This window comes from Cupressus sempervirens, chromosome 8, assembly GCF_028749045.1.
Source record: "Cupressus sempervirens isolate cs-2001-9-10 chromosome 8, ASM2874904v1, whole genome shotgun sequence".
NCBI classification, from domain to species: domain Eukaryota; kingdom Viridiplantae; phylum Streptophyta; class Pinopsida; order Cupressales; family Cupressaceae; genus Cupressus; species Cupressus sempervirens.
In genome coordinates this window covers 441359751-441384901 of record NC_143125.1, presented here as the reverse complement: position 1 = coordinate 441384901, position 25151 = coordinate 441359751, and the positions used below count along the sequence as shown (strand labels likewise).

Sequence of the window (25151 nt, the reverse complement as noted above, 5' to 3'; positions counted from 1 at the left end):
ATAGTAGACCCAACAATTGGATGTTGACACTAGCGAATAGGAGAAAAAAAAATTTCAGAGAAGACCCTAGGAAAGGAACATCAAATATCATAGCTTTGGTCCTACCAGCATGTGGACAATGAATGAGAGTTTATAGCCGAAAGAGAAGAACCCATCCAGTTGAAAGAATGGCTGCAGAACTAGAACTCAGCTATCGAACTTGTGGCACTATTAAGAGATTGCAAGGAATTAGGCACAGATCAATGATACTCAACGACTCATTAGAGAAACTCTCAAGAAATGGGCAGACAATAAAATATCCATTAAACAAAATGGTCACAACACGAACTCAATGTCCGGTAAAGCAAACCCTCATCCAACACACTCTTGACCATCCATGACATTTTTTCCCCATAGACGAAGGCACCACACAAAGGGAAGCAAATAACCTTTGAGGAAGTTCAAGAACAATTAAGAGAAGACTAAAAGAATGCTAACTTGGAGGAAGATATATCCTACAAAGATTACGCATAACTGAGAATGAGATATCTGGGAGGCAAAAATCAAGGATATTTTAACGATGATCTTAGAAGAAAGTTGAGCAAAGTAAATTTATCACCATTTGACGGATCCAGATCCATATCTGCACAAGCATGGGTAATGAAGGTCGATAATTACTTCCAACTTAATCTAATGCCAGAAGAAGAAACAATTAAATTTTCAGCCTTACACTTGGAGGGAATAACACATGAATGGTGGCATCACGACACCATCACTCTAGAGCATGACCAAATAAATACCTAAGAAGAATTCATTAAGAGATTGATAGACCAATTTGATGGTAAAGATCTGGAACTCAATATTAAAGAATTAACACAATTGAGGCAAACTGAATCAGTTGACTAGTACACTGCAGAATTTCAGAAACTCTATTTTGGTCATGGACATTTCTGAAAGATGCACGGTGCTCTTCATGGATGGACTGACATAACCATTGAAGGGTTGGGTAAACGGGTTCAATCCTACCATTGTATTGGAGGCCATTAGGAAGGCTCAGAGTATGGCATCATCCTCTCAAGGTTACTCACATTCCAAACCGCCGATATTTCCCAAGGAAAAAGATAATAAACTTCCAACGAGGAAGCCATCGTTGGACAAAGCTACTAGACAAAAGCTCTGAAGGAAGAAACTATGTTTCAACTACAAGGGATTGTGGGAACTTGGGCATAAATGCCTCAAGAAAGGAAAAATTCACTACACTGAAGTCATGTCTAATGATGAGGACAAACAAGAAGATCTACCCTCTGAAGACAACCATCCCCATGAGGACACCAAAATGATTAGTTTGAACCGTATGGCGAGAATTACAACATTGGTACGATGCGGAGGAACTATCACCTTAGCTAGGAGCCTAAGGTGTATGGTGTTTCCTGTATGAGGAACCCTTCAAAGACAAAGAGTCATGGTGATACTTGATAGTAGAGCCACTCTAAACTTCATAAACTCCTCTTTGGTGAAACAAAGAGGTCTACCAACTGAGCCACACGTAGGATTCTAGGTCAAGGTCATAGAAGAGACTCTTTTGCTCTGCACACACATTGTTCCTCAGCTAATTATCACAATGGCTAATCACATGGCGACAGAGGATTTCTTCATAGTGGACCTAGATGATATGGAGATTATTCTAGGCATACAATGGATGAAGACACTTGATGAATACACTCAAAGCTTCAAATGAATGGACTTCACTTTTATTATCAATGGGGAGAAGGTTGTTCTCCACAGAATGGCCACTGAGGGACCAAAGGCAGTTTCAACACATCAGATGAAGGCAATCTTTCGGTGTGATGACACTACCTAGGATGCACACTATTTTGTCTCGATAGAACCCGTAAGAGGACAACAGACACCTCCCCAAGATGACGATCTTTAGAATATCTTGAGTGCTCATGATGAAGTTTTTATGGACATTTCTCAAGGCATACCTCCCCATTATGGGTTTGAACATACTATTGAATTGGAAGTAGGCACCAAACTGATCATAACCAAACCCTATTGCCATCCCAAGAAATTCAAAGATGAGATTGAAAATACAATTTAAGAACTGCTTGAGAAAGGATGAATCTATCCCAATTCTAGCCCTTTTGCATCATTAGTGGTATTGGTTAAAAAGAATAAGTCGATGTGCATGTGTGTGGACTACAGTGCGTTGAACAAAAAGATGATAAAAAATAGATATCCTATTCCAAGGACTGATGAGTTGTTGGATGAATTACATGGTGAGATTCATCTTTCAAAAATTGATCTCTGTTCTAGTTACCATTAGATCCGCATAAGGGAAGAAGATGTGGAGAAGACGATCTTTCGTTGTCGTTACAGACATTATGAGTTCCTAGTCATGTCATTCAGATTAACAAATGCACCCACTACATTCCAATCATACATAAATTGCATCTTCAACAAACAATTGCATAAGTACTTACTGATATTCTTTGATGATATCCTTATTTATAACAAGACATGGGAAGAGCACCTGAAAGATTTAGATGAAGTCTTAAGGATCATGAATGATCAATATTTGTTTGCAAAGTGATCCAAGTGTGAATTTGGTATAACAAGACCATTATACCTAGGGTACGTTGTCAATAAATATAGAGTACAAGTTCATCAGGAGAAGATTCAAGCTATCCTAGAACACATTTGCCTCTAAGCTAATGGATGGCAACACTTAGGATGATTGGTACAAAGTGGTGGATGACATCATTTACTATAAGAATTGGATATACTTAGTGCCAAAATCTAAATTAAAGCAAAAAAATCTCAAAGGAGGTACACGACTCACCCTTGGTGAGACACCCAGGCTTCCTCAAAACTTACAGATTTCTCGAGGAGAGGTTTTTATGGAAAGGTCTTAAAAGAGACATATTGCAGTATGTAAGAGTGTGTGGTTTACCAACAAAACAAATCCGAACATACTCTACCCACCGGGATATTGCAACCTCTTCCTATTATAGAACAGAAGTGGGAAAGTATTTCGATGGATTTCATTACTGGACTTCCCAAGGTGAATAGAAAGGATTGTATCTTCGTAGTGGTTGACAGATTGATAAAGTACGTAGATTTCTTCACCATGCCCTCAGATTTTTAGGCAGCAGAGGTAGCCCGTCTGTTTTTTAGAGAAGTCTTCCGTCTACATGGATTACCCATAAACATTGCTAGTGATTGAGATGGACAATTTATTAGTGTCTTCTGGACATAATTGTTTTGGCTGGCAAAAAAAATTTGTTGCCGAGTAATAGTTACCACCCTTAGACAAATGGTCAAACAAAGATTGTGAACAAGTGGCTTGAAGGCTACCTTCGAAACTATGTTTTGGCACAAGGGTCAAATGGATGCATCTAGGAGAATATTGTTATAATACCACTTACCACATGTCCATTGGGATGGCACCTTTCAAAACACTATATGGGTATGAACCTCTTTCATTTCTTGACACAATAGTGGGACTGGCTTTAGAAGGGACATGACATCCTAAGATGCTTGAAGGAAAACTTACAATGGGCACAAAATCAACAAAAGATGTGCGCTGACAGACATTGAATCGAGAGAAGTTTCAAAGTGGGAAACTTTGTCTACCTTAGACTTCAACCATATTGGCAATCCTTATTGAAGGAAAAGGGGAAAGAAAAACTAAAGCCACGATTTTATGGCCCTTATCGTGTAGTTTGTCACATCACCCTTATCGTGTAGTTTGTCACATCAATGAAGTTGCTTATGAGCTAGAACTTCTAGAGGGGAGCTATATTCATAACATTTTTCATGTCTCTTACCTTAAGAAAGTAGTGGGACCAAACATCACAATAGCTGCAAACCTTTCGTTGCTCAATGAAATAGGAAAACACATATTGTAACGAACTGAGATCATCGAAGTATGTGAGAAGACCCTATGGAACTGCACAGTGAAGGAATAAACACTCGTCGTTGGACAACGCAATATGGGAGGGTGAGCACATTCTACAACATCCAACATTGTATTTGCTTGAGGACAAGCGAAATTCAGGATGAGAGGACTATAATATTCCCGTCATAAAATAAATTATTAATCAAACTATTGTTAATGGGCCGATTGATTTAGTATATCTCAAACCCATTTTGCTTTGTTTCCATAGATATGTATAGCCATCGACTATCTTTGGACACCCTCAAAAAGTTTTTCCCAACAGGTATTTATGCACGACTTGTAGGTAGTTGTTGGTATGCAAATTGATTATTTTCTTTCTATTGCAAATTCCTATTGGGGTTATCTATTATTTGTCATTTTGGAAGTGAAAGATCTTCCCTACTTGGCTAATTCTGATTTCGATGAGATTCAACCCTCACCCTATTTCGTTGCTTGTGATACTTCGCTCGGATCTGGCAAATAGGAGCACCATCTTGTGGCAATTAATTAATTGAAGGATTATTCATGTTCAATCTCTTGTTTGGCTTTATTTCATGAATTTAGATCTGTAAGTTTTGGTTGCATGACTAAACCCTCATTCCATCCATACTCCATTCACCATCTGCAACACGCAACACATCTTCCGTACTATGGCATAACCCATCCGCACAGCCCTCTTTCTCTATCCATATGGTCCTGCTTCCTCATTTGTATGGTCGACCAGTCATTCACCTTCACATCCCTCTCCACACCGTACAACCTACAATTCTCCATACAATACGACCAAAACAGTCTATCGTATACCACTTCCCACCACCCTACAACATCTACTGCCATCCATCCTCACCATATGACCTCTTCCTTGACCATGCCCCATCACTTAGCAACCATATGACATCTCATCCTAGCCATACCGATTCCCAATATATCGTACAGCTTCGACAATAGACCCAACATACTGATATTGACACTAATGGGTAGGGGATAATTTATTTTCAAAGAAGACCTTGGGAAGGGAACATCATAGGCTACTACCCCATGAACTGAGTGGTTGTTTCAGCATACCGTTTGGGTTTTTATGCCTTGAATCTCTCCATGTGTTCTACTTTGTAAATTATGCATTGATAGAAAGATATTCATCTGTTCCATAAATTATGCACTGACGAGAAGACATTGATGATATCTAACACTGCTAATAAATTCTGACAAGAATATTAACTCCATCCTTTATCGTTTGCATTTTTTCAATTATGAAGAAAAAAAAAAAGATAAATGCCCAAGAAAAGCTTGTGCCGATCAGAAAAAATGTTTTTTGTTCTGATAAATGTATTTAAAAATATATAGTGCAAAACTTTAGAAAATGATGATTGTTTACTCAAAAAAGAAATAAAGAGGGCTTCAAATAAAAACATTAGTTCCCCGCCTTATATAAGGGAGGGACTAATAAACTGGTTGTACACGCAACAAAAATATATCATTGTGAATGTTAGGGTTGGGCAATTGACTAAATTCATTCCAGCAGTAATACTATAGCAAAAGGCACGACAAATCACTAAGTTGAGCTCAAATTAGTACTCAAAACACTAGAAAATTGCATTGGTCAAATTTAAGAGGCACAATGATAAATCACTAACCTAAGCTCAACATGGTATACCAAGTTAAAAAACATTGTGAAACCAACATGGCATGGCACATAATAAACAACATGATCTTCCTAAGAAATATTTTCTAGAGCAAATAAGACGACATATAAGTTTCTAGCATAGAGCAGAATTTTTAATAGCTACAAGGGGTCACTTAGGCAGGGGTTCAATGGGAGGGGCTTGGGCTCTATCTTTGTGGAGCAGGTGGCCCATGATAGTTTTTAAGAGGGGCTAAAGTTTTACTTAAATCTTTTTTTATAAAATAGGAGCTCCAACTTTGTAGCTCTTTAAATTTGAGCGGGTGAAAATAGAGTGGGGCTGGAAATAGCCCCACCAGCTCAGGGAAGAAATTTACCACTTGTCAACAACCTACTCTTCCTTTTCCCTCTAAAATGAAATTATCCCACCAAATTTTTTTATGAAGAACAACTATATCCGTACTATTCACGGCAGACATATCTCCATGTATCATATTTGCTTGGTATTCATTTGTACATTGATAGCAACAAATTATTATCAAATGATAGCAACAAATTGTTATTCAAATTCTGTAACAACCTCTTGGATGGCTTCCACAGACACGGCTATAAAATTACACTGCTGTAATGTTCACCTGAATCTGCTGCATAAGTTGTAGTGCGTTAGTTTCTAGGAAATAATGATGAAAGCCTTCCACCATATGTGCTGTAAATGATGAGGGGAGCCCTGATATTTATGGAAACAGCCAAAATAATTGGCTTGCAAATTTCTAATGAAGACTTCCATTTCATTCAGGCAAATTCAAATGTATTTCCATCTGCATATTCTCTCTGTCACAGAACCTTTTTTCCAAATTTGATTTCTATAAAGCCTTTGTAAATATTTGACCGTAATATATATTGGCTAGTAGCGCATAGCATATATATTTCTCCACCATTATTCAAAGTTCAAAATTGTATTTGGGCCACCGTATATTGATTTCAAATTCCACAAATGGATGCTGTTATAGTCTAGACTTAATATTTCGGTTCAAATATATCCATAATAAGATGAAAACAGGACCTGCTTTCGAAACAATAATATTATTTAAATTCAAATCTCTGTAAGCTGCTATTTTAATAGTACTTTGAATCATTGAGTGGGGTAGCATATTATAAAATAAAAAATTTAATAGCAATTATTATAAAATAATATTATCATAAATTTAAAACCTTAAGCTGATTTCAGTTAAAAGATCATGGGACCACCAGCTTACTTGAATATAAGAGCTAATTTTTTAAAGCAGATTCACATATAAAATTCATGGAGCTGCTTCCTTTAGATATTCCTAAAAAAAAGTCGCAGCAGCACTCGCTCTATTTTTAAGGAAGCAGATGCCCAGGGAACTCCTTCAATTTTTATTTTTTTTACCAAGTGTCCACTTTGGTAAGAGTTACGTTTTAGTTTAGATTTTAGCCAACCTCATTCATAAATTTGAGTCGCCTACTTTGGCACTAATCATCTTCACGTTACTTTGAATCTTGAGTGGAAGAAACATCGATAACCCATGACTTCACTACAGAATTAGTTAAAAAGTGATCCCACTAGCTAATCTCACAACTTTGACTTGATGTCCGAGAGATGTAATTGGCCTAATTTTGATCCTTTACTAGCAGCATACTCATCTTTACATAACTTGGAGTCATGTGCATGTCTGGAATAAGACATTGATAAACCACACGACTTTATTGTGGCGTTGGTGGAAGAGATCCATGGTGCGACAGCAATTGCAAGTGCCTCCACATCAGCTGCTGTATGTGCAGCAGATAAAGTAATTCGCAGCCTGAAAAATAAAATAAAAAATGAAGTTGAAATACTAGCATATCTGTATCAACATGATTTCTTCACAAATTCCGAGTAAGATAATTCTGCATTGGAAACCGACTGATGCCTTTATCTATGCCACAGTTCAAAATTCAAGTGAAACAAATTCACAATCAAAACCAATTGATGCTTTATCTATACCAAACATCAAAGTTCAAATACAAGGTTAAGGAAACACCACCTGCACAAGTTGGCAGGCACAGTGGGCGGCCTGATTGCAGAAACATGAAACCCAGCTTCCAGCAACTGCCTGTTCATCAAAATAACTTCTTCAGAAATACAAAAATCTGTTCCCGCCCGTTTTTGCAAGAATTAATTATTGTAAAAATATTCCAGCAGAAAAAGAAATGTACAGTATTCAGTATGCATTTTTCTTTGTTTCTTACTTGCTAGCTTGAAGTGTCTTTTCCTCATTTCCCATAACCAATGGAATAATTGGACTCAAATACTCCAACCCTGTTGCAATAGAAAACTCTTTTACTCGCTCCCATACTGCTCTCTGTCTCCATTTCTCCTCACGAGCCACACGAAGGGAAGCTACAGGAAGCTGGCATTTAGTATCCTGCCGACATTTTACTCTTTCAACAAAGATCAAACTCAATAAATATCAGTAATACCATTGTTGCAATGAAACTGGCACCCTCACCCATGGTGTAGTACTCTCATATTGTAGACACGATTCCATCTAAAAGACCATATGGAGATATCTCCAGGCATTAGGACATTTCAAACAAAGATTGTTTACATCTCAATAAGTCTATTCAAGGATCCCTTAAGATTTATAGAGGTTTCCCAGATATGAAAAATAAATTACACTGGAATTTCTTAAACTGCTGATATTGGATTGACAAAACTTAGAATCCAATCAAATACATTAATTAGTTACAAGCTTTCATTTCTGAGATACAAACTTATAAGCTCTTTCTGGGATAGGAAATTTTATTATCATATTCCAAAGAGGTAATGGTTTGAACTTGAAGAAAGCAATAATAAGGCTTAAGCTATTTGCATGCATTCATTAATTACGAAGTAAGCTTTCCGTACCATGTTTGCATGAATTGTATTCTTTCCTACTTTATCTGCTACCTCTAAAAGACTGTTATTTACAACCTTTTATATAGCACTGGTGATAATCAGTACAGATATAATAAATCTTTTTTATATATATTTTAATATTTTAAAATATATTTTTTATAGAACTTATACATTTATAATCTTTAAAGTTGGCAGCAATGTATGATTTTTTCCTAAATTTTGATTCTATGTAAATGTCTATTAATCCCTGCCTATATATGAGCAGAGAACTAATGTTTTCATTAGCCCCTACCAAATAGGTTTTACAATTAAAATAATGTAGACATTCTAACATTTTTTTTTTAAATTTTTTTTAAATATATTTTTGCACAAGAACTAATTTCTTATTGCTAGAGTCAATTTAGCAGGGGATAAAACTATTATTCTCACACAATAAATAACAAAAATATAAATCTAGAATCTTCTTTACAGTTCTACTATTTCCCCGAATTGACCCCCTGTACACTGCCTCTGTTGATTGTTAAGTTAAAGTCGGGTGCAAGCCATGCAGCTTAAAATCCTACTGCTTGGTGGCCACGCTGGAGGGGCACTGTGCCTCTGTCAATGCTCTTGCTCTGGTTTCCGACAAGACTGTGATTTACTCTGGGGGCTCCGACCAGGCCATCATGGCTTGACAGACAGAAATCTGCGCTTCCCTGTTTGCTATGGCTTGTGAAATGAGGGGCCAACATGGTGGGCCCTTTCTTTGCCAATAAGACTGCAAGTACGGAATAGGGTTTGCCCATGGGAGCTTTGAGCATTCCCAGGTTGCAGTTTTGAAAGGGCAACAGTTCCTCCGTGGAGGCCAGTAGTGGCCCCTGCCAACATTTGGACTGACCTCCCAACTAAGAGCAACAACCCGTTTTGCAGAATACTATTCTCTATAGGTTACCTTGGTCCTGTGAAAAAGAGATGACAGGGAACATAAACTGGATCTGTAACTGGCCGTGCACCTAACAGGCGGGTTCAAGAACATGATTTACTTGGTTCAATTGAAATAAGGCAATGTGAGATGGTAGCTGCGTATGAGAGGAAGAAAAGCCAAACGACGCCGTCTAAAGGTGGTGTCAGCGGCTTCTAAGCCTATAAACCAGACACTAAACCTCAGAAGGCTACAATTCCTGAGAAGCAACGCCCATGCCAAAGCCGGCAACGAAAGCAGCTACTCTAGTAACATTTTTCATATGCATTGTGTCGATAAAAATCTTCTATTCAAAGCTATGAAGACCAAAAAAGATTTCACTTTCAAAAAGGCTTTATGTTGCTAAGAGCAGGCATGTCGACAAAATGTTAATATTTCCAAGTCAATAATTTTCTTCTTCAAAGATGGTTGCCTAATATTTAGAGGATTTAAGGGTGTGAAATGGAAGTTCTTCCCAATAAGTATTTGGGCATGTCTTTAATATTTATAAAAGATCTCTAACAGAAAAGTAAATTAATGTTACTAAAAGGGTTTAGGCAATGCTGGCTTAATGTGAAGGAAAGTGGAAGAATTATCCATATATAATGCGAGACCTTTAGACATTCAATTGGAAAAGTTGCTTTTCATTTCTATTGAAGACTTTGGGAAAGATGCTAATAATTTGATTAAAGCAAAAGTGATGGATGCTTTAGGACTTTATGATAGCAAGATAGAGAGGGTGAATAATTGTTTAGATAGAATGTGATTTAGTCAAATTGATACTTTAGACTTATGATAGACAAGGATAGTTAATGTGACCACAATCTAATTGATGCTTCGGCAGGTATCAAGATCACACATATAGGTGGGTTCGGTAATAATGTCACTAACACGGCAATGAATATTGGAAGTTTACTGAGATTGATGACTAGAGTGATGTCTAAATAGTGGTTTGAAATATTTCTTGTAATATTGCTTTGAAGTAAAAAATTTATTAGGCTTTCAAATCGTGCTATAGTCCAACTTCACTATATTAATCTTCTTCATTGTTATGTACAACTTTTTTTTCAAAACTTTTTCTTTTCTTCTTTTCATTTTTTTGGTCCAAAGTTGTAGGCATGTAAGGCCCCTTCCCTAGTACCCTATTATAAATCTTAATATCACAAATATATCAGATATAGGAAGAGTAAGGAGATGAGATGTCACGTCTTTGTCTCTTGTGTATAGAATGTGAATTGTATTTGTTGCCATACGCCTTGTGATAGAACGATGGTAAGAAAGTTTTGGGATCTAAGTAAAATGTCATAATTGGCATTTTCCTTATCCATAATAAACCTAAGATCTTATTGAGACTGGTATATATATTTTAGTTATTGTTGTGCTAAGTATTCTATTTGAAATCACATTAGGTTGATAAGCTAAAACCCTATGGAATAAAGGCTCGAGATGTCATAACTTAGAAACTATGTCGATGGGTTTATGGCCTATTAGGATAATTGAATTAGATGGTTATTATGGAAAGATGAATCAACACCCACCCTTATGATATTACTAATAGTCATAGATGAAAATTGTTATCAAAATTGGACAAGGGTCTACACGGTAGAACTTGATATGATGTAATGTAATGAGTTAATTATTGTGCAAGTAGTATTAGGTGGATATGTTGATATTCAGGAGGATAGATTTTATGGCCCAATAAAATGTAATGGATTTTTATTCTATCACTAACTTTGAAACAATGTGACTATGCAAACACCCTAATTACCTAACATAATTGATACACCTTATAATGTATTATCTCATAATGATAACAAGATGCTATTAGTAATCAAACCATATTTAATTGAATCAAAGGATACTAGTTATGATGTTTACATTTTGGTGATCTTGACCTAAGATATGTATTTGGAACTAATTTTCATGTTGGCTGATTTAACAGTATAGATTTAGCATTTCATCATATGAAACGGATTATGATGTGGTTTGGAATGTTAGTTGGATCATTTGATTAGATATTAATGTTGATATGCAGATTCTAATATTTCAATGTTTTAAATGCTTTATATGAAAGTGATTAGAAAACAAAAATTGATTATGATGTCAAGGTGAATTTTTCAATATAAAATTGTCATGCACCTATATACATTCATTTTATATGATTTTTCATTGGGCTACCAATGTTCAGTTTAGTTTGTAGAAAATTGAACCATGGAATCTAATCGGGGAAACAAGGTCCAAACTTATGTGGACACAGCATAGCCAAGGCGAATCTTTGGAAGATTCAAAGCCTCTTTGTGATGTGTTTATTTTGTAAACGTGAGGTTGCATGTGTGTAATAAATTTAAATTCATAAGTAGGGACATGTCATTGTGATGTGTAATGTGTTTAATGTGTCACTTGACACTTGTAATTGTTTATGTGTTGATGATATGTCACCTAAGGTTTTGGTCATGGTTACACTTAAACTTAAACTAATTACCTTTCATAAGATTAAGTAAATCCACTTGGAGAAAGGATGGGATGGGTCATCATTAAGGGAAATTTGAATTCAAACTTGACAAGGATTTTTAAGGGTCAATAAGTGGTCCCAAAGTGCCATTTTTGTAAGAATAAGCCACTCCTATGTTAGCATAACATGTTAGGGGCCTAAATTTGACCATTTTAGTGTATAACTAGCCTAGGAGACCCCTTAACAAATGCATTCTTCGACCAATTCGAAATTTTAGTTTTCCCATGAGTTTATCCTCATTTTTCCATGATCAAAAGTAGCATATTTGGTAGGAGCAAAGGTGTAAGAGATAGTGGCTTGATGTTTTTGCCAAAAAGAGATAGTGGGAGAGTCCTTTTAGGGGACTTGGACAAACTAGTGGGGTGTTCACCCACTCTCTAAGTTTAGAGACAATTAGGGTTTGGAAACGGCGAGGACTAAGGAGAAGGGAGCTTTGCAACAACTTTCATTTTGCCTTTAGCTTGGACCAAGGTTGGTGCCCATGCCATAACTCTCATTGCACTTGCTCAATAATGTTGTTCTTGTTTATTTCGTGTTAGAATTCATTTAATGTGCTTGTGTTGAGATTGTTGTTATGTGTCATTGTTGTGATGGATTTCTGTTGCAAATTTTGTTCTAGTTTTTGTGTATGAATGTTAATGGGTGTGAAGGCTTCACTCTTCCTTGGGAGGAAAGAGAAGCCTTGGGTGAAGGGGTTAGTTGGGCTCAACATTGAAGTTGAGAGATTTTCCTCTTTGAGAGGATTGTGTTGTTCATGGAGTATGGGCTCCATTGAAGCCATATGCCTTGTTTGTTATTGTGGAAAGTATAAGTGTATTGATGTGATGAGGAAGATGTATTTTGATAGCCTTGAAGAGGCATTTGTATTATGGGAGGTATAAGTGTATTGATGTGATGAGGAGGATGTATTTTAATAGCCTTGAAGAGGCATTATGCAATTGCAAATGTATATGTGTATATGGATATGGCATTCTCCTCTTTGGAGGGCCCACCTTCACCCAATGTTTCATGATTCCAACGGTGAATCATTGTGTTAAAACTTGGAGGTATTGTATATGTGTTGTGATGTTAAGTTGTATGCATTATTAGCTGCTTGAGTATAACCCATTTGAGTCTTGTTTCACCAGCTTGGTGGGTGGCCTCTTTGGAGGCCTAGGTTGGGAGGTGAGCTTCCATGGTTCTTGTGTTGCATGTATTGCAGGTTTTGTGCTCAATGGATTCAGTGGGAGCTGATTGGAGTTGCTCGTTTGGTTGAAATAACATGAAGAAGAAGCTTGTCTTTGTGCATTGTCCTTGTAATAGAAAACTCTCCATCCTATTCACCTTGTTGTAATGTATGTTTGCAAGGTATAAGTGAATGGTTTTGTGAGAAGTTAGTATAAAGTGTGTCATTGTTGCATTGGATTGCATTCGTGTGCAAATGAAATGTAATATTGATGTATCTTTGATAGGTGTAGTTGCAATGCATCATGCAATCACTCCAAGAAGATTGTTTCATTGTACTCATTTTTCATTTGAAGACAAATAATTGGGTATTTGATGTTATTTCAATATAGATTCATGTAATGTCACGGAGAAGTGTATTCAAGTAGGCTTTACATTGTAGAGGATATTCATAATATATTTCGTTCGATATGTCCATAGTTACAATGAACTTGTGATGAAATGAGCAATTGGATTTCATAATTAGAACAATTAATTGTCATAACATTGTATAAGATCTCTTAATTTTATGTAGATAGCAATTTAAAAACACATCTCATAAGCTAATCTCCATTATCTCAATGGACATTCATAGCCAACTAAATAATACACATAACCACAAAAACTTTAGTAGAAGGTTGATTCTAACATTTAAACTCAAACCTCATGGTCCTAACAATTCACTAGAGAAGATGATAGTTTTGGACTAGTGATTCCCGCTCGATGGTCCCCGCTCCTCTTGTTCAAAATTTTGGATCCCCTGCGCATTGTTCTCCCGCTCCTTCAGGAAATGATGCGGTCTATACTCCCGCCTATCGTTTGGGTGGTGGTGCTAATAAAGGTGGATGTGATGCGGGTGTGGGCAGTGTTCTGTCTGCCTCATGTTTGGCTGCATCTGCGGGTGGGGGTAGGGCTTCGTCTGCCCCTCATTTGGCCTCTGAGTCTCCTGCTCCTCGTCCAGGGTCTCCTAGTTTTGGATGTAGGTCTTTTGCAGACGTGGCTGCCTATGAAGCCAGTTTACATGGTGCTTCCATTTCTTTTGGTCCCTCTCACATTTTTCCTATAAGTGCTTTAAAGCCTATTAGGGTTTCTTTAGATCCAAAGTCAGTTGAAGACATTTTCCATACGACAGAAGACCTTTCTTCTCTTGCTGCCATTTTTCGCTTCCGTGGCTATTGGCCCTCTCTTGCTGATCTACATGGCTAGATCTCCAAGAACTGGATGCCACTTATAGATAATAAAGTCCACATCTTCCCGTGTGCTAAAGGTTTTTTTATAGTTAAGTTTCAAAGTACCAATGATAGAAAGATTATTTTGTGTCACAATAATTTTTCTTGGCAGGGCAAATTTCCACTCATGGCCAAACCGTGACACATGGATTTCAATCCTCTCTCAAAATCCTTTAATAAGTTCCCTATCTGGGTCCAGCTCCCCAATCTTCCGTTACATCTTTGGCAAGATTCAGTTTTTGAAACTATTGGAAATGCTATTGGAGATTTCTTATATGTGGATGCAGACACTTCGGATATTCTCCACTCAACCTGTGCTCGCTTTCTTGTAGACTTGGATGTTTCTAAGGGCCTTCCTGAGGCGATTTGCTTGGATTCCCCGAGGGGTTATTGGACACAATTGTTGGATTACGAGGGTATCACTTTTCATTGCAGGAAATGCCACTTGACAGGTCATATTGCTGCTCGTTGTGTTGCTGGGAAATCCAAAACTAGGCGACCACCTTCTTGGTGGTCAAAGGCCTCCTCTGAGCACTACACAATGAAACATTCCTTGGTTGCTCCTGAGGATTCTAAGGCTGAGGCTAGCTCCAAGCCAGTGGCTGAGGTGGATGCTCTGGTGGAACTTTCCTTGGATGCTTCGAAGGATTCAGTGGCTGAAGTTTGCATTCATTCCGAGCCAGTGGTGGAGGTGGATGCTTTGGTCTCTATCCCTGGTTCGGATGTCCCTCCTAGGGGTCAAACATCGTCTGATTCTCTCACGGAGGTTTTTGCGGCTTCTGCGTCCCCTAGGTTCCTCGGGTCTTTGTCTTCTGAGGCTTGGGTTGTTGAGGCTGCAAAGATTGAGGATGGTTGGATTGCGGCTAAATGGAAGAAGTCTAATTCTTCTGCCCCCCCTTTAGATAGGGTCCTTCGGTCGGGTAAAGGAAAATTCATATCAAAAGGAAAATCTTTTGTTTCCTTATGATGACTGGTTTTTTGTGATGGTGAACTGGTTGCATTACTGGTTCATTGGAAACTAGTTTGGGAGGTTTTTCAAGTTGATGTCCAGTCTGTTGACTTTCCAAGTTCTAGTTTTGTTTTGGTTGATTTTTCTGGTCACATCTGTTGGTCTCAAGTCCTTGTAAAACCTGATTTAGTTGTTTAGCTAGTTTCAGGTCCTTTTATAACCTGGTTGTGCTTAATGGTTTATCTTTCTCTTAGATGTAAAGGGTTTCGGGGCCCCTTCAAAACCTGCTTTTACCTTAATCTAAAACAATTTACTAGAGAAAAAAATAATTAGAGTGATTGCACATGAGAGGTTCAATGTTAAAGTCAAAACATATGAGCCAAAACAAAAAGTTGGGAGAGTGCACTAAGCTCTCTAAAAAATGTATGGGGAGTGAAAAATAATCCACTCCCCAATTACAGAGCAATAAAATAATCTAAGTATATTCCCTATGATTCCCCCACAAAACAATAAATAAATATGTCTGATATCATTCCCTTATAGCCTAAGTCTATCATGAATTGTACAAGTTCAAAATGGGTCAACCCCAATGTCACATAAAAAATCCTCATATATTCCTAGCAACAAAATAAAGTAACAAATAAACAAAATAATAAATAAAATAAAATAAAAGGTTTTATAGGCAAGAAGGAAACTCAATATATAAACCTTGAGTTAAAGTCTTTAAGACTTTCGAATGGTTTAGGGAGGGAGGGAGATCACGTGATCCTCACCTCTTCCATTCATAGATTTCAAGGCGTTTGCAAAGGCTGCCCACCCTAGCTATCTCTCGTGGCCCCTCACCTTGATGCATGTGGTCCCCACCTCTCCCCAACATCTCCTCACCTTCATCATGCATGCTGCCACCTTTGGCCACAACAGAGGCATTTAATGCCCAAATCTCTCACGTAAAGGAAGTGCGCTTGGCTCCTACGACACGTGGGTGGGGTTAAGAGAAAAGAAGGATGTGAAAGGGAAGGGTTTGTTGTAGGTTAGTTGTGACATAGTAAGGATATCTTATAATACAATATGCAATGTTGGTTAGCAATTAGGAGTTGGTAGTGGTAAATCAACAAGTATAAAGTAGAATGTGGGATTAGATAGTCGTTAGAATTTATGGATAGGTGGTAGTAAATATCTCGTAAGTATTAATATCTATCGGAAAATAGTATATAGAATAGATCCTAATAGATATTATTTTATGTAGGATAGATATAAATGTAATAAAATATTACTAAATATATAAATGTTAATTTAGTACTAGTGTAAGTTAGTAGCAAGTTGGGAAGCTACATTATACGTCAATAAATAGTTATCAATAGGGTTAATTTAAAAGTAGGTATGGACGAGTTCTTAAACTAGTAAGAAATTATATGCATGTAATAGTATGACTAATTTATACATTTATAATGTATCATGTTATATAACTAGTCAAACCTAAAACCCATCATTAATGAAATTTGTATATGCAAGAAAATGTATGATATGGTATATGCATATAAATATATGTAGATGTTTAGATGTCATTTAAAGCTAGGTAATGTATTCAAAATGTATCCATAAAGCATGGATCAAGTGTTAGGTGAAGTTTGAGGATAGGTGATGCGACACACCTTGTGTGCCTGTAGATGTCATGTTGTAGATGCTTAATAAGACCCTTTTTGATAGATATAGGGTGTTAAACCTATTATTAAATTATAACTAAGATATTATATATCTCCCTATCATTAAAAAATTAGTGAATAAATAAGTATGGATGTTAATTACATTGATGCAAGCCTAGACATCATGCGTCTAGTAAATACTTCACTCATGGCTAGGATATGAGTACCCTTGTAGTAAGGGTTAGTGTTCAAATAAATTTGTGTTTTGGACTATGTTACTAGTACGTTAGTTCTAGCACTCGAGTTTTTCTATAGATTCTTCATTATGATGAGTTCTGAGAAGTAATGTACTCATTCTGATCCAACTGTGCTAGGGCGTTACCCTCGATTAAGATAATGACTTTTAGAAACTTAATAGTACCATCAAGATCATGATTTGATGTGTCTTGGACACAGCTAGCCGATTCTCCAAATTGTGGCATGTTATGTTGATGTGTAAGTAGCCTCGATACACTTTTCAAAAAAAAATAGTAGTTGTGTTTGTACACTGTAATATTTGGGCATGACAAGGCAATCAAAATTTTGATATATTGGTGGTATGCAAGTACTGTTTGTAGATTTATCATGTTTGTGGAAATTAGGGTTTAGTACATTTTTTATGCTCTTAATTCAAAATTTGTGTCCCCCTTACTTCCTACAACTACAAAAATCACCCAAGTTTCAGTGGACTCGTGAAATTGCTAGATTTAGGGCAAGGAATGGAATAGAGGGAGATTGTTATTCTCCTGTGTGATTGCTGATCCGTAGAAAGCAGGGCCTATCGAATGCCCTACGATTAGGGAGTTATCTATTAGCTTATATGGAAGGGATGCATGTGGCCAAAATTTTAATTATCCACACACACTTTTTATTTTCTGCTCTTTCTACAATTGTTCATGGAGTCCCTAGATCACTAAAGCTCAAGTGACCATCTAGGTATGAGCTTTATTAGTCCCTTATTATTAAGTAGTTCGTAATTTTGGTACATTCATACGGTGATTTTTTTTTAAGGTTTAATATTTTCAAAAGAGAGAATCTCTTTGAGTAATAAATAACATTTAATGATGTTTTTATTAGTGTAAGAAGATTATAGTTACAATGGTTTTGTTTTTACCTTCTCACCATTCATTATAGTTTTAGTAGCATACTTGCTATAATGAATGTATGATATTCTCAATAACATAGGGATGTGTCCCCCCACCAAAGCCGGGCTGCACCCGAGATAGGGGAACGGCATCTCGGCGTCTCGGGCGGCACCACTCAGAGCACCACCTCCACTGAAGACAACAAGACATCTCTGAGTCCCCTGTGGGTGCAAGGGGCGTCGAGATGGCTCCCACAGCAACAAGATGGGGGACATTAAAAATTTAAAAAATAAGGAATTATTTTAATATCGTTTTGGTTCTATTTTTGTTATAATGTGATGTGGGGCAATTCCTTCCTCCTTTGTTCAAAAGCCTTCTATTCTTCATATTTATTGACATTTGCATTTCTATATCTGAAGACTAATATATATTATAAATTTAAAATTATATAATGCGACACTCTTTCATTTATGGATGTTTAATGTTCATTGTTTGTCATTTGATCATAAATCATGACATTCCACTTCAAAACTTCAATGCAATGTTCAATGTTTAAGATTTTTACATCTTTATATCTTATGTTATATAATTGTAGTACATCTTTTCATTACTAACATTTTAAGTACCATATATATAGTATATACACCCCCCACCCCCCTGCCTACCACCGTCCCCGCGCCATTCCCAAATCAAGGCCCCTTTGTTCCTCTGTCTCAAAAACTTGTCACCTCCTCCCGCACGGCAGTGTAACTATGGATATTCTTTTATAAGTCAATAAAAAAATAGTTTATTGTTCACTTCATTTATACAAAAGTTATACTTTTTGGTGATATAATTAATATCTTGTTATTTCCTTGTAAACTATAAAGAATATGAGAAATTAGTAAAGTTGAAATTATTTTTTCCTAACTTATATAAGTTTAATATATCAATTTAAACTTAGAATAAAATGAAAATGGGAATGATGGTCAAATGTCAGTTTAAGTCACGTGTCAAAAAAATGTGTGCATATAATATATATAGATGAAATCAAACATAAATAGAGGTAATTTTATCTATAATTTTTCTTTTCATTACTAGCATTTTTAGTACCATATGTATAGCATATGCACCCCTACTCCCCTCACCACCCAAAACCACCCCCCCGTGCCTGCCGCCATCCCCCTACCATTCCTATATCAAGGCCCCTTTGTCCCCCCGTCTTGGAAACTTGTCCCCTCTCGCCATCCCCCCATCCCACAAGGCAATGTAACTATGGATATTCTTTTATAACTCCATATAAAAAAATAGTTTAATGATTCACTTATTTTATAAAAAGTTATACTTATTGGTGATATAATTAATATCTTGTTATTTCCTTTTAAATATAAAGAATATGAGAAATTAGTACAGTTGAAATTAATTTTTCCTAATTTATTGAAGTTTAATATATCAATTTAAACTTGGAATAAAATGAAAATGTGAATGATGGAAATGATGGTCAAATGTCAATTTAAGTCACGTGTCCAAAAAATGTGTATATATAATATCTATGGATGAAATCAAACATCAATAGAGCTAATTTTAACTATAATTTTTCTTTTCATTACTAGCATTTTAAGTACCATATGTATCGTATATACACCCCTGCTCACCCCGCCACCCCCTCATTCCTCTATCGCCATCCCCCCATCGTTCCCAAATCAAGGCCCCTCTGTCCCCTTGTCTCGGAAACTTGTCTCCTCCTCCCGTCATCCCCCCATCCCACAGGGCAATGTAACCATGGATATTCTTTTATAAGTCAATAAAAAAAATAGTTTATGATTCACTTCATTTATACAAAGGTTATACTTATTGGTGATATAATTAATATCTTATTATTTCCTTGTAAAATATAAAGAATATGAGAAATTAGTACAGTTGAAATTAATTTTTCGTAATTTATCTAAGTTTAATATATCAATTTAAACTTGGAATAAAATGAAAATGGAAATGATGGAAATGATGGTCAAATGTCAATTTAAGTCACATGTCCAAAAAATGTGTGTATATAATATATGTGGATGAAATCAAACATCAATAGAGCTAATTTAAACTATAATTTTTCTTTTCATTACTAGCATTTTAAGTACCATATGTATAGTATATACGCCTACTCACCCCACCACCCCCTCGCCCCCTTAGTGCCGTCCCCCCGCCATTCCCAAATCAAGGCCCCTCAATCCCCCCATCTCGGAAACTTGTCCCCTCCTCCCGCCATCCCCCCATCCCACAGGGCAATGTAACTATGGATATTCTTTTATAAGTCAATAAAAAAATAGTTTATGATTCACTTCATTTATACAAAAGTTATTGGTGATATAATTAATATCTCATTATTTCCTTGTAAAATATAAAGAATATGAGAAAGTACAATTGAAATAATTTTTCCTAATATATAAGTTTAATATATCAATTTAAACTTGGAATAAAATAAAAATGGGAATGATGGAAATGACAGTCAAATGTTAGTTTAAGTCACATGTCCAAAAAATGTGTGTATATAATATATATGGATGAAATCAAACATCAATAGAGCTAATTTTATCTATAATTTTTTTTCAAGGCATGATGTTTAGAAGATGAAGTTGAAGGCGATTTTGGTTCACCTTCGTTGAATTATTTCCTTTACATACCAAATAATTTCTCTGATCACATTTTTTCTCAGTATAATCTATAGCCTTTCCAAAATGGAAATTAGAATATGATGGTAATTTAATATATTACCTTCAAATAGTTTTATTAACGTATTATTTATGCTAATTTATTAAATATTAACACAATATAAATTTAAATACTGAAATTATTCTCAACTGTTCGCCATAACCTTCAATGAGTTTTCCATTTTTTTTCATATCTTCTGCAACACACATGCCTTCTCTACTGTAAATGTGGTTTATATGCATGAAGCACATTACAGTATTCCTGCTGTGTTATGTCTTCGTATTGTACTGATTCTTACAGGTAGCAAAAGGCAGGGACTCAAGCTCTCCCATAGCTCTTGTTAATTTTTATTGTCTCCAGCATTATTGAAAAATGATATACCGGCAGCTATCAACATCTCCCATACCAGTCCCAGTCCCAGTCCCTCCCTAGCAATATATATCCTCCCGAGAAGAGAAGCTGCACGAATCTAGTATTCAATATTGCTCTGACAGTTTTTTGTTCTTTCAAAAATGTAAATCTTTCTAAATATTTAAAAGACCCAACTTAATAAATATATTTATATAAATTCTCAAAAGTAGAAGGAAGATGATACAATATTGATGTTATAATCAATAGTGATATTTTTGTGATACAAGAATTTTACTCTACTCCACGAATATCTTGTAGAACTATCCTCTTGAGAGTTTTACCAAGCTGTGCCCTACAATTGTTTCACCAAGCTGTGATACCTCCACATGGGCAACTCTTCAATTCAATAGCGAACTAGTGCTGATTAGCAACTCATGGGCACAGATTTCTTTAAGGATGGATGTACTTAGGTATTATAGATGTACGAAGATTATGGGAGGACTATATGCTATAGAGATCCCTTTTCTTTGCAATGTTGTCTACATACTTGATTGCTAACTTGAATGCTTGAGTGTATGTTGTCACCAACTATGGAGGTTGCTGTTCTATATCTGTGGAAGGCATTCCTTGCCATTTATGCCCTCCACCTCTTTGCCATTGATATGATAACTAGAAAGTGGGCTCTCTTTGATTGTTTTTCCTTGTTGAGATTGGCATGCTCATTTCTGAGCCCTGAAAGGATGTCTCCAGCTGCTGCAGGTGCTTGAACTGGCATAACTGTTGCAATCTTCTGTGAAGAGGCATATTGCTTTTGTATGCACCCACTGTTTGTTCTGCTCTTTACACTGCATTACCATTTATGAATGAGGTTTACTGCTGCTACAACTTGATACAAAGTTAAAGTAGCTTTATGGATTGAATTTAAAGTGTAAGCACACAAATTTGCACCCCTAAAGGCCTGCTCTCATTGTATATCTACTCTGCTATCCAAGGTACCTTGCACAGATCCAAGAAAGATTTTCTCTAACCAATAGTACATGTAATTTTCTTTGCCATTGTGTGCTTCTCATGACAAGAGACTGTTAGAGGCTGGCCCATGGTCATTGCAAGGTTGATTTGACTGATATCCTACTCCAAAAAAGCTTATTATAATTATACATTGTTGTAAGATGCTGAAAAGTTTGTCCCTGAACCAATTTTCTGGTTGTATGTTTCTCCAGTCAAATGACGAATGCCAAGCTTTGTAAGTAATGAAACATGTCTTGTAAGTTGTAATGGCAAGAATTTGTCTGCAAATGAATGTCTCCATGGCAACCTGTATCAGGGGATCCTTTGAGAACAATTATTAATTCAATTTTGCCACAGTTGTTGACCTGATGTAATCAGAAGCACATTGATGTATGAAAACATCCTAATGTATTCCAATCTTCTTTCTGATGGTTTTTTATTGTCACATTTAGGATATACTGATTTGAAATGAATTGTTTAGGTATGTTTAATTGAAGGTTTTAATAACCATTTGGTTAATATAATGCAAGCTATGTTCCATTGTTGATTTGCTAATGTGTTTTTATTCTCCTTACAATTAACTCAATTGCCAAATAAAGTAGGCACTAGTCTCATTGGTGAGAGGCCAAACAACTTCCATTATGGTCACTCTCTTGGAGTATAAGAACAGTTTAGGTTTCTCCATGCTCTAATAATCCACAGTTGTTACTTCAACTTATATTATTTTACAAGCTTGATTTGATAATTAGTAGAGGGCCATGATAGCATGTCTATCTTGTATGTGTGTATGCATGGTTAAATGGATTCACTTGTAGGGGTATAAAACTATTGTAATATTTTGATGCATATGTAAGAATGTGTCTATCTACTTGTATTCAGAACCAATGATAACATGAATTTATGACAATTTATTTTTCATTTCCCTTTAGTTGTCATGTTAAGAAGACCTCAGACAACACTACTGTTCACCTAGCAGAACCTAAAGAAGGAAAGTGTACCCACATTCATCAAATGGCCCTTAGCTATTCCTGCTTGATCGTGAGTTCTAGCACATTTTCCTGAGTTAACATTACTGAATCTTGAATGGTTTTGGAAGCATACAACTTTGGGAGTTGTTGGTTCCCAAAATCACAATTTTGCCAAACCCTGAGAATATGACAGGTTCCATTATCAGGTTCAACAACTGACTTTGGCCAATGAATGGAATTGATCAAAATGATCCACTTCCCCTGCACTTCCGGCTATGTTAGACCAAGTTGGGTGCACCTTGTAATGTTTAAGTAGATAACAACTTATCTTTGATCTCTATCTTGGAATGGCATAGACTTCTGAAATAGATTAATCTACATGATCGCTTACCACTTCAATTCGTACTCTTGTTGTTCCTACTCCTAAATCCTTTTACTTCTAACCTTACCCCTAATTCTTTGTCTGATAAGTTTAGATATTATTTGCAAACCAGTGTCTTCTCTTCCTTTGGGTAATATAGTCACTTCTTTCTGAGATCCTAATGTATAATTTTAGAACAATTTTTCAAATCTATATCTTGTATAGACCTGTGAAATATCTAATTCTACATAAAAGATAATATCATATGTGCCATTGTAATTACTCCACTTGACCTTAATTCCTACTGGAGAAGACCAATCAGACAAGCTGCACAAAGAGCTTCAATTTCTTCAAATGATTCAGAAAATACTAGATATTTAAATTTCAAGTCATTCTAGCACCAATAACTTGCCATTTAAGAATCTAGATAGCATTCAATTGTTGGAATCAAAGAATCGAAAACCACAAAGAGCTTAACTCATAAAAAATGGATTTGCAAGCCACAAATTGCAAAGAAAGTACAGCATCTATTATAGATTATTGGATATTTTATATCTTGTTTTCCCAAATGTATCTCCTTGCCCCCTTATCCAAGCTTTGGCCTCCTTTTATAAATACAAGGAATCTTTCCGGACTGGTCACAACTTTTATGTAGGTAAACAGCAAACTAACAAATCACCCCACAAACTAATATATACAACTACTAATTTGCTTACAGCTAAATTATAAACACTTTTTTGCTTTTGTCCTTTAGCGAGTGATAAAATATTCTATATTTCACATTGAAACACCATCGTATCATAAATAGTGCAATCCCTCTATCATACCCTGAAGGTGATACCTTTCTGATATCTGCCCACTTTCCTTGCAAAGTCATTTTAATCTTGAAAAGGATTCAGTCAAATTATGTTCATGTGCATCCCCTATCCAAGATATATGTGTGTATCCTGTCCAAAGCTCTCATCTTCACAGTGGCAGAGGGTGTAATGGACACCCAGGAATGCCCAAAAGCTGAACCAAGGCTGAAATTATATTAATTCTAAAAATGCTGCAATCAAGTACAAAGAGATGTATTCCAAAGGCCAAACCCTAAGGGGATGACATCTAGAATGTTACAACAGAGAATGAACGTCCTCTATTGCCAAAAAGGAGTGTGATTCACACATCCAAGCTCTTATCAAATGCAAGTCATAATCATCCGATACAATAATCCCATGCTCAACAATGAGACTTTCAGCCTTATTTATCCTTTTCTTCATCCTTTTGGAAGGAACTAAAACATTAATTAATTGCAAGAGTTAGAAGCTTCTCCTTCCAATAATTAATGCATACCCCAAAAATTCCTCCCCGGCAATAATTAATTAGATCACGAGAGGCTTCCGTCCTTCCAATAATTAATACATACCCTGAAAGCTACTCCCTTGTAATTAATAATTAAATTAATTAAATACAAAGTCACCTTTTAATTTTAATTGAATGACTTTATAAAAAATTAATTTAATTTCTTCTTATCCTCCACTTAGACTTTGGAGAACGTGAGAGTTAAAAGATGGGATCATTACAAATCCACCCTCCTTGAAATTGCTTGTCCTCAAGCAATTAAGTAACATAATGAACTCCAACTTCCACCTGGATCCCAATTGAAGTAATATGTGATATCCATATGGACATTAAACAAACTACAAATGAACATCATTAAGACCAACCACATGTCCTGCAAGTTAGCTCCCAAAACTTGTGTT

The 25151-nt window shown here is 36.1% G+C and overlaps 1 protein-coding gene across 1 annotated transcript in view; it reads right to left on the bottom strand.

The window, feature by feature from the left end:
* Window positions 1–6692: 6692 nt before the first annotated feature.
* Window positions 6693–25151, bottom strand: part of BIOF (biotin F) — a 225874-nt gene continuing 207415 nt past the window's right edge. Inside the window, exons 9-11 of the mRNA XM_089798013.1 lie at window positions 7791–7941; window positions 7586–7654; window positions 6693–7363 (exon numbers count right to left, since the gene is read on the bottom strand). Of these exons, the coding sequence (XP_089654139.1) occupies window positions 7135–7363; window positions 7586–7654; window positions 7791–7941 (449 nt within the window). The 3' untranslated portion in view covers window positions 6693–7134. The remainder of the gene's footprint in view (window positions 7364–7585; window positions 7655–7790; window positions 7942–25151) is intronic.